Genomic DNA, 10,804 nt, shown 5'->3' on the forward strand with positions numbered 1-10,804 from the left:
ATCACACACACACACACACACACACACACAAAAAAAGCTTCACCCTCACATACGTCCTGAGCATTCAAACGGTCAAATAAAAAAGAGCAGATCGGGGCATCATTTTTCATTTCACTTCTCGTATTTCAAGGTTTTTATTAATTTAAATAATTTAAAGTGGACACAAAATATCCGACCAACAGTTTGCACGAAAACAGGAGTTTCAGGGGCACCTTTTCCTTCCCGAAGCGTTCCGCGGCATTTCAGAGTGTTTCCTTGGGAAATGTAGGCCCCGCATGCATTGAGAACAGAGGGAAAACCTGCCCGAGAAACCCTGCCAGCACAACGGGTGGAGAGACAATTTTTTTTTTTTTATATAAAAGTGGATTTTTTTTTTCTCCTGATGTTGATCAAGAGCTGGGTATTTGAGAGCACATACTGTTTTGTAGGGAAACGGAGGCAGTCAAAGCAAGTCACACCACAGTATGCTTAATACAGAGAACAGATGATTGAGATTTTTTTTTGTTTGTTTGTTTTTATAAAAGTTGTCTTGCAACCTACCCTGTTCCCTTATAGCCACTGATCTATGCCTTAACACACAACCACGAGACAGACAGCTGAATATGGACATGTTAATTAAAAACTTTTGAAAATACTGGACAGTGAAACAATCTTAAAAAAAAAGAAAGACAGACTTCCTATACCCCACTGCTAACTTTTTCCATACCTTAAATTCATCCAGATCACAATATGAAAAATACTATTTAAAAAAGATGTTACTTTCTCCACAATGGTAACAATGTTTCTCATCCAATGGGCAATCCTGCATTATTTCATTTAAACTAATTTTGTAAACCTGACTTTGAAACCTGACCAAACAAAAAAGAGAGCGCCATGCTGTGCAGTACACAGTACCGTCACAGTAGCATTTACCAAGAAGCCCTGATGTCCAGTCTGAGACAATAGGACTTACTGTATGTCTCAGTAATGGACAGGCCATGTATTTTGCACAGTGAAACCTGTTATGTGTCATTCACTCAGAAAAGGGCAAAGACAAAATACAGCTGATAACATGATTTTCGCAGTTTGTATTATTTCTTTTTTAAGGAAGAAGAAATATTTCTCATAGTGTCTTCAGGTATGGAAATAATTAACAAATCTGTGATGCCAACAAGTCAAAATTGTGGCATAACAAAGGTGGTGGTAAGAGTACAAATTGGACAGCCTGGACTGGGGGTAGAAAGAGTCAGAAAAGGGGAACAACAACTTTGTCAGCACACTTCAATATTTATATTTACATTCTCGCGCACGCACACACACACACGTACACACACACACATGTATTAAAGTCGCCTCAACGCGCGCTTTTTATCTGCTTTCTTTTTCCCTGCTACATTATTAGTACTACTACTGTTGCTATTGCTGTTGCTGTTGGTGGTACTGGCTCCGTTAGCTCCGTTACCCAGAGCGGCCGGCACAGCCGCAGCACTGGGTCCTGCTCTCTTCATGGGGTCACCTGCGTGCTTCTTCGGCTGTGGGCCGTCATTAGGGTCCTGAGGTGCCCCAGACGTGCCGCCGGGCCCACCCATCGCGTGGATCTCCGTGAGAAGGCGGGCGCGAGACTCGTATTCTGCATAGTCCTCTAACAGCAAACGCCCAGCCTCTTCGTTCAGAGCCGACTCTGGATTCGGGTGTATGAGAAGACACTTGATTGTCTGTAGGAAGCGCAGGAAAAAAACAAATGTATTAAACTGTGGACATAACACAGCTGAAAAGCGGAGATGAATCGGTCCACCTTACAAGTAAGACATGTCGGAGGCCGAGTTCTGCCTTCCAGTCCCTCTTCAGCACGTTGACACAGATCTCTCCCTTGTGGCCCACGTTGGGGTGAAAAATCTTGGTCAGGAAATACCCCTTGGGTGGAACAGCAGGGAAGTCCTTCCCGAGGACCAGACGCATTCGGAAAATGCCACCAGCAAACGGAGTTCCCTCTGTCAAAGTATAAAGAATTCATCACATGAACAGTATGTCCTGGCCATGCCAAACTTGGTCCATAAAAAAATAAAACGGGTTCAGAGCTCCAACTGAGTCAACTGACAAAAACATAGAAAATGTTAAATTCAGATTTGTCAAAGACTACCTCAAACTGTTACATATGCTGACTATGTCAGCTCATTTAATGTCCCTTTTTCTTATTTTAACATAATACATTATAACGAATGAATGAATGCATTATATGATGCAAATAATCTGCAAATACAGTAAAGCACCAAGTATAATTGAAAATGACGCAGAGAAGGAGATCTGTGGAGGTGTTACAAATGCCAACAAGTGTCTAGCTCTTCAAGGCCTACTTAAAAATAACAAGGTCTGAAGCTATGAGCACATAATGACCAGACAGCATGGATGCAAAACCCGTAAATAAAGCGATTATTCAAAAATCCATCAAGAGAATAGTTTCTACGTTGTAAAACTTGTGCATTCCTCTATTATCTTAAGAAGTTGTAATCCTAATGAGTAAATGACAAAAAAATAGATAATGTACAAGTTCCACGAGGCCTGAGGGTATTTCAATCTTTAAACATGGGCAGCAAACCACAAACCACCTTAACATCGCGGAGCAGCAAACTGTCTCAGCTTAGCCATCAGTCGGGGGAGGTTAACAGGCAAGCGCTGCTATTATCATAAGCTGATGATAAAAGGTTAGTCATCAAGCAGAATCTCTCTTGACAGCATTATATTATCAAGCTATTCTACTAACTGTGCAGTTATGGGGCAGTTAATATACTACACGCTGCAAGAATGAAACACATCAAACATAATCAGCTGTAACTGGGAATACGTGAACAATTTCATAACCATTTCTTTGGTTATTTTCTTACTAAATATTTTGATTGAATTTAGACATTAGCTACTTGCAAGTGAAAATGATCAATTTGTTGTATTTTCTTAGTCGGATCAGGTTTTGTATTCGTTTTAAGGCCAAAGTGCAAAGAAATTTCTGCTGCCAAGTTTTACAGTGTTAGTTTACACAAAATTGTGATTTAGAATTTTTGTGGCTGTGAATGTTCAAGATAAGCCATTTACCACAGAGCTATTTAAGACTTTAGTGGTCATGTTATTTTTTTGTACAAATCCATCTCTAGTGGTGTTGTTGTACAGCAGTCAGCTTGTGTGTGTGTTATCGCGGCTTTACGTTTATGAAATAAAAAGTCTTTAAGGAACAGCTTGGCAGCAGTTTTTCTTTCCTAAATGCTTTGACAGCTACTGTGAAGTTACATGGACAAATTTGTATGTCGTATGTATGGTCGCATAGTGAACACTTAATCGTGGAGAAAGGAAGTAAGATAAGAAAGGGCTTTTGGGGTACACTTTAAAACCCTGTCTCTAATGGTGTGCATGTTGAGAAAAATGAAATCTCAAATGACGAGTTTTGGTTTTTTTTTTAACTTGCAATCCTTACCAGGTCCTTCAATGGCTGTGTGTAGTTCAGTTATGTCCTCCTCACTGGGGTAAATCTTGATGCCCTCAGGCGGGTCTGCAGCTAAGGCTGAAACCTCTTTGTAGACCAAGCGAAGAACATGAGGGGGCAAATTCTCCACATTGGAGTTCTGAAGAGAGACACAACAATTCAAAACAACGTTATTAAGTAGAAAATACAGGTCAACATTAGAATTACCTTGAAGTATATTTTTTAGTGATAGACATGATAAAGTTGCAGAAAATCAACCATCACTTAAGATACTCCATTTTTTCCTCTTGCTTATGTACATTCATTTACATTAATTATATCGGTAATAATTGTTTCAGTAAGGAGCTAAAATAATTTAGCTGTTCTGGGTGAGTTACAAAGTTGTGGCCTCAGATAAATCAACCAAGTTCAATTCGGCATTAGTAGAATAAATAGATCCGTATTACAGTAATAATAAGGTAAATGTAAGAGTCTTTAATGAAGATCCAGCTAATGAGTAACTCTACGTTACCGTTAGCATCACTAGCCTAGCTTCAAGCAGCTAATGTTAAAGCAGTTCGATGGCTTGAAAATTCTAGATACTGCGTGCATTATAACAAAAATACATATTAATTTACACAAATATAAAGAGAGTGTACAAAAAACAAGACACCACAGCAGATAGACGTAACCATAATTAAATTTAAACGAAAATACTCGACGGCTAAATATCGGATCAAGCTAGTAGCTACCGCTGCTAGCCGTTAGCAATAAGCTCGGTCATTCGTCTCACCATCTTCAAAAAGGAGATCTGCAAGAGTGGCGGGTGTGTGGCCGGTGTCAGATAGAATGAGCCTTTTCTGGGAACGTCTGAAAAGAACTATCTTCGATTGGAAACTTAGCCGGGTTTCTGTGGCTACAGCTCTTTTCTTCTTTACGTTGACACAGGAACAAAAATACGATCCTCGGTTTAACCTAATACAATCGACCAATGGGCATCTCAGAGACGTTCTACGTCATAAAGTATTACCCAATCACGGCACACCAACGTACCCGCGTCACATTCGGGAGACCTATCAGTGACGCAGAGTCAAAAATGTGACTGATCCGAATCAGCCATAGGCCCATTTAAAAAACTCACACCCCCAATCAATACTGAAAACAGTCCTAAAACAATAAGGATACGCTGGATAAACGAAAGATACTACTTCTTTACACATCTGTGTAGCTGGGAGAGAAGAAAATTATGTTTGATTGGCAGTAGCAGCTACACGTGAAAAGTCCAAAAAATCAGACCGGGTTCGAGAGAGAAGATACGGATATACATTAACATGAGTGGCCACATCTCCAGAAAAGAATTAAAACCACAAAGCATCCCCCCATTAGGCCAACTCAGCACCAGTTTCCGCCAACTGCGCAAACATTTTGGTTTCCCCAAATAACAGAAACATTCAGTGTAAATCAAGATGTTTTCTTGCCAGATGGGTAGTAATGTTACGTACCCATGTAACCTGAACCTGAAGTACATACACTCAATGCACCTGAACTGTAGTACTTATTGATTATTTTATTTGGCAGTAAAACAAGGAGCACATGAAAGTTGACAGGTTTATGAAAAAAAAGTGTATTAAATTAATTATCAATAGCAATTAATATTCCAAAATTGAATGTTGGTCAGTATTATGCTAGGAGTAAACTCAAAGTGATTTACCGATGACTGGAAAAAAGAAAAATTATAAAAGTCTAAATAGTACTTTCAGTTGAAATCATTAACAATGTATTAATCTTGCACATGATGATTAAACCTGAACCTGAAACCTGAATCAAACTGAGGGAGGTGCTTGATAGTCCAATGGTCAGAGGTTATGCATTGATTGGGTTAGGGACCCATAGTTGTAGGAAAAATGAATTTATTAATCATGGTACTTACATTGATTAAGATATGATACTGGCAGACTTACAGACTTACACTCATTTTAATGAGGTGTAATTTGTTTGATTTTAAACTGCGATGGGAAAACGATTTTGAAAACCTCCAACTCAGAAGCACTTTATATTAGTGGCATGAGGTTTCATTAGAAAGTTTATAGTCCGTTATTACACACTAGCAGTGCAATACAACAGTCTTGCATTCCATCTTTCCTTCATGAAAGTTACTGAAAATGTTTAAGAGAAACTGAACCCATATGACACAGAGCAATAGATGAGTATCACAAAACACATTCTCCAAACAGTCTTGCATATCCTCTAGAAATTGGTTTATGAAATTCATGATTAAGATGACTTTCAGAACACACAACAAGAGTGTACATTCTCCAAGCTGAAAATAATAATAATAATAAAAACTAAACTAGAGAGATTGGTAAAGCCATACAAATATACGTTGTAAAAGGTATAAGGATGTTTCATCGTGGTTGGATTTTTAAGTGCATTTTATTTATTTATTATTGTTTTTAAAGTGAATTGTTGCACATTTGACTACAATAATTTATGTATGTATGGCATCAGTCACCTGCATCTTGGAAACCTGGGCACAATTTCGGAATGTAGACCACTGCTAACTAGAAGCAAGCCATCTAAAATGCAGATGATGACCTTACCAGAGGGAACTACTGTCTCAGGTCTGTGTCACTACTGTGTCAGTTCTTGGATGCGCTCACTGGGATGTGGGATGCTCATCAGTCTGTCTACATATGTTATTGGACTCATATCCAAGTGTGTGAGGGATGAAGGGCGGCTGTTATTATTAGAAATAATCTGTGTCGATTATATACCCATTTGCCTTGAAACTTTCCTTTTTTCAGCACTATCCTCATTACCCAGAATGGGCACTAGGGGGCGCTTCAACACAGCTGCACATTATTATTATTATTATTATCAGGTCCTGCTGCTGGTGAGTTGACAACGGCAGCGTGTGGGGTTACAACATCGAGAGAAAGTAACCTTTATTTTATCCTGTTATTTTTTTTAATTAGTTCAGCGGAATAACCGCTGAACCATCAGCTCGTCAAACTGTGCTGCTGTGAACATCATAAACAACAATAAACAACAACACACGTCTCTTCTTCCGGTTTCTGGATGTAGCTGTCATACTCCAGCATCGTTTTCACGGGGAATTGCCTTATCAGCAGGTCAGTAGCTTTATTTCACTGTTGTTTATCAACAGTACCGTGCCCCTCGGCTTTTGTAAAGAGTGTAATAACCAGTTACAGTTTAGCCTCCGTACGTCTCTGAATGCTAACTGTTAGCTCCAGTCAGTCGCTAGCCTGCTAGCCAGCTAGCTGTACAGTTTTATTGCCATTTGGTGCCTGTTTATCTTACTTGTCTGTGTGTGGGCAGCTTTAGTATGAGTGAAGGAGAGGTGTTTCACGAGAAGCAACGACTGGAGCTGTGCGCCATCCACGCACTCAACAACGTGCTCCAGGAGCGGGTGTTTACCAAGGAGACAGCGGACGACATCTGCAAACGGTGAGGGGACATCGTAGCATCTCTGTGCGTGCTTGTGTTTCCATAGAGCTACGACTAGTGGAGGAGATAAAAGTGCTGTTTTGAAACAACCGACAAGCGTGGCTATTTACAAATCTCTTGATCAAGCAGGAGCGCTGCTGTGTTGTCTGTCCATTAAATGGACATCAGCCCTTTCCTTCGTTTATACCCTCAGCTCTTTACTGTGTCTCCACTATTATTATTATTACTACTAGTAGTATCAATTTAACCTGTAATGCATCACTTGTCAAAATAAATGCTTGTGCTCCTGCGATTGCCATCTTTTCAATCTGCACGCAATAATAAAATGTTTGCCAAACTAACTCCATTCCAGTGTTATCCACAGACACTGCTGGTCACACGCCCAGGCTCATGTAAAAAAGCAGAGCATATGTTTGTGGAAATAACAGATTCGAGCGTTAAGTTTTGACCCTGGAAAACATCTTTGAGATTGTGAACATATCTTGGAGGAGAAAAAAAAGTATTTTCTTGTTCTGCTACGACGGTCGCCCTGTGTTTACAGTTCATATCTTAACCTCTCTCCAGAAAGAGCCAAAATACTTTTTAACAGCATGTTTAGTCTACACGGACGAGATACTCGCTCTGTGTCAGGCTTTGAGTGGGAATGCAAACACACTCTTATTTGCTCAAACATTAGTGAGAGTGAATTCAGTCCAATATGGTGGTCCTGCACTAAACCTTAGTTTCACGAATGTTATGGTGTTGGGGATTTGTTTGAATTAACTGAGAGAGCTGTAAGATCAACTTTTCATTTTGGAGCATGTGGTTTTGCAGTATTATTGAACTCTGTTGTGTTGTATAGGAACGTGTTTCTGTGAGGAGTTATTTAAGAAATTAGTGTCAGTGTGTTAGGCTTAATAACAGATACACCTTTGTGTTTAATTCAACAGCACCGCAAACAACATCCTATAAAATGATCATATTGTTGAATGACCACATTTCTCATGCTGTTTAAGAGAAAGCTGGACCTTATAATAGTCACAGGCATTTGTTTTCACTCTACCCAATGTTTTGGCAAGTTATTGTAAAACCGCAAGCATCTCCGGTTTGAGTCTGTGCAGGGACATTTGTTTTCCCACATTTCCTGCTCTCGTCCCTGTGGTAGTGCACTGTTTCTAATAAAGATGAAAATCCTTTGTATAAAAAGTAGAGCAGATTTGGTTGCGATCTCTACATATTTACTGTTTTTCAGACAGGCGTCCCCACTAATGCACTGTCATTAAATGTAGCTTCATCTTCAGGGAAAAGAGTGGGTTTTCTTGTGCAGCAAATGTCTTGTTAAACGGGAGCTCATGTTTACGTCTTCAGCCATTAACTTAATTGAACACGATGCTACATGAGTCATGATGCTGGTGACTTTTGACAAACACATGGCCATAATTTGAACGAGGGGCAGTGCTGACCAGAAAAATGCAGTCCATTTAAAGCACCATTGTTGTTGTTGTTGTTGTTGTTTGGGCCGATGCCCAGATCTGGGCGATACTCGTGTGCGGGAGACAGAAAAGATGATGTTTCTAGCAGAGTCCTCAGAGTTCAGAGTCATTCCTGGTACTGGAAAATTTTAAAATCGAACTCTGCCACATGTGAAGTTGACCTGGCATTTGAAATACTGTGTCTTCTACTCTCTGCAGGCTGGCTCCGCAGTGCGTGGTGAATCCCCATCGGTCAGTGTTGGGGACAGGAAACTATGACGTCAACGTCATCATGGCGGCACTACAAAGTAGGGAATTGGCAGCAGTCTGGTGGGATAAACGCAGGTGAGAGAGAGACACAAACCTTTATTTCATCAGCTCCAAGCCCTTGTGTTAAATGCATTTTCAACCCAACAGATAAACTCAATCAATGGACAAAGACGTATTTGTAGACTTGCAGTGAGTGGCAGACTTTATATTTCTGCACAATACCAGACATAAGTAGCTAGTCATGCATTTCAACCCCAAGGCCTGGTGCATTATTTATTTTTATTTTTATCTTATTCTATTTTTTCTCCTTGACTCATACTCTTATGTCTGTGTCTGGTCACATTTATGTTCTCTGTTTGCTTGAGACTTGGACAAAACAATTCCCCTGCAGGGATCAATAAAGTGATCTTGAATCTTGAAACTTACAAGAGATGTGATTCTTTTTCACTCACACTCGTAAGCATCCCGTGGTACAAATAAAAATTAGACTTTATATCAGTTCGTCTAGAAATTCAGTAAGTGCAGTGAAAGTAGGTTGAGGTCTGTCATTATGAAGAATATAATGAAACAGTGCTGGTTATTTTAACAGTTTCTGTATCCTTTTTAAAAATACAGGACGGTTCAGAGCCTTTGCACGTCAAAGGTCCAAGGCTTTATTCTCAATGTCCCGTCACGAGTATCACTGGGGATTGTGTCCCTCCCACTCCGGCGGCGGCACTGGCTTGCAGTTCGGCAAGTGAACGGACAGTACTACAACCTGGACTCCAAACTGAAGAGTCCCGTGTGCATTGGGGGAGAGGCAGAGCTACGGTGAGAACGGAGTCGTGTGATGTGCGAGTGGGCCCGCTCTGAATTAGATCAAAACGTGGCATTTGTGTTGCTGGTTGAACCCTTGACTCACTCAGTGAGTCACTCCATATGACCGGTCACATGGGCGTTACTTCGCTCTTTGTCTTGTAACATGCTCACTGTCTGTGTCCCTCTAACCTTTTCTCTCGCTCCTCTCACAGCACGTTTCTCAGCGAACAGCTTTCTCAGGATGTGGCGGAGATGCTCCTGGTTGTCCGACGGGAGGTGGAGGAGGACGGATCATGGCTGAACGCCGACAACTCCAAGAAGTGACGCTTTGGTTTAAGACGTTTCTTTGCATAGCATGGAAAAAAAAACCTCTGGGAAAATGACATTTTTACTTTTAAATAGACCTCATTTCAGAAATTTCTTCAGGGAATGCACTAAAATACATTTAATACCTACACACAGAGGAAATTCCAAAGAAAAGCAGAGGCGGGTGTTTACTCCTTAAATGAAGAACTGTGTTATTTAACAGCTGTAAAAGGTTTCGCGATACGGCCCGTGTATCTGTGTCGTCTACTCTATGCCTGGTACTTTTGTTTTAACACTGGGAAGGAGCATTTAAGCTACGTGTGGCAAATGTGAGCTATTTTTTATGACACTTAAGTCGTGACATATGACTGAACTGTTCACTGTTTCAGTTGCAGGCAGTGTTGTGCATGAAAACGATTAATACAGTATCATTTTTGTTACTTTGTTTACTAAAACAGCATCAAGACGATAACGGTTGAGCTGAGTTGTGACGTACAACATCATCTTCTCAGACCTAGATCATTGCACGCAGTGGTCACGTCAAACGTATCACTCATGAAGCACCATCTTGTTGTTAACCTTCTATGCACTGCAGAGTTAGTTCTGTTAGCACCGTTTGTCCTTTGTTTGTACTCACACAGGCACAGGTACCACATAGGCATCACTTTGTGAGGCATTGAAGGGCAGCGCCAGTGTTTCTGCATACTTCCCTGACACTGGAATGTGTGTTTTTGGTTTGCCTTTTGTTTAGTTTGATAATCCAAGAACCCGTTGCAGGGAAGAGCAGTTTGACTATAACACTAGAAATTGAAGTCAGTGGTTGTACTGATGTTGGAAACTGTTTTCATTATCACCTAAAAGGAAAGTATGCAGCAATGTAAACACTGGTTTGTGACTGTATGTAGCCTCTATGTCTGTAATTGCGTCTCTGCTGTTAATCTATGCATATCCAAAAAAAAACAAAAAAAGTAAAAATAAGAGCGCTGCCTCTGTTACACACTAGTGACCTACTCACACATACGCTCAGAGTTTGGTAATATTGAAATGTATTTATATTAAACCTCTTGTTTTAAGTATGACT

The 10,804-nt window shown here is 40.3% G+C and overlaps 2 protein-coding genes across 2 annotated transcripts; one reads left to right on the forward strand and one right to left on the reverse strand.

Moving 5' to 3' along the window:
- Positions 1-102: 102 nt before the first annotated feature.
- On the reverse strand, positions 103-4,420 carry ube2s (ubiquitin-conjugating enzyme E2S). The gene is made up of 4 exons (XM_047598376.1): positions 4,224-4,420; positions 3,443-3,590; positions 1,780-1,970; positions 103-1,694 (listed from the first exon to the last, which is right to left on the reverse strand). Exons 1-4 carry the CDS (start codon positions 4,224-4,226, stop codon positions 1,323-1,325), a joined length of 714 nt encoding a protein of 237 aa, XP_047454332.1. The 5' UTR covers positions 4,227-4,420; the 3' UTR covers positions 103-1,322.
- A 1,874-nt stretch (positions 4,421-6,294) lies between these two features.
- On the forward strand, positions 6,295-10,802 carry josd2 (Josephin domain containing 2). Its single transcript, XM_047598103.1, has 5 exons — positions 6,295-6,561; positions 6,770-6,898; positions 8,569-8,694; positions 9,235-9,429; positions 9,630-10,802. Exons 2-5 carry the CDS (start codon positions 6,777-6,779, stop codon positions 9,739-9,741), a joined length of 555 nt encoding a protein of 184 aa, XP_047454059.1. The 5' UTR covers positions 6,295-6,561; positions 6,770-6,776; the 3' UTR covers positions 9,742-10,802.
- Positions 10,803-10,804: the final 2 nt, after the last annotated feature.

Source organism: Mugil cephalus, chromosome 11 (assembly GCF_022458985.1).
Source record: "Mugil cephalus isolate CIBA_MC_2020 chromosome 11, CIBA_Mcephalus_1.1, whole genome shotgun sequence".
NCBI lineage: Eukaryota > Metazoa > Chordata > Actinopteri > Mugiliformes > Mugilidae > Mugil > Mugil cephalus.

Coding starts and splice junctions, on each gene's coding strand:
- ube2s (XM_047598376.1), bottom strand. Junction 1,971..3,442: donor CACAGCCATTGAAGGACCTG/GTAAGGATTGCA, acceptor ATACTTTGACAG/AGGGAACTCCGTTTGCTGGT. Junction 1,695..1,779: donor GCCTCCGACATGTCTTACTT/GTAAGGTGGACC, acceptor CGCTTCCTACAG/ACAATCAAGTGTCTTCTCAT.
- josd2 (XM_047598103.1), top strand. CDS start 6,777: ATGAGTGAAGGAGAGGTGTTTCACGAGAAGCAACGACTGGAGCTGTGC. Junction 8,695..9,234: donor GTCTGGTGGGATAAACGCAG/GTGAGAGAGAGA, acceptor TTAAAAATACAG/GACGGTTCAGAGCCTTTGCA. Junction 9,430..9,629: donor GGGGGAGAGGCAGAGCTACG/GTGAGAACGGAG, acceptor CTCCTCTCACAG/CACGTTTCTCAGCGAACAGC.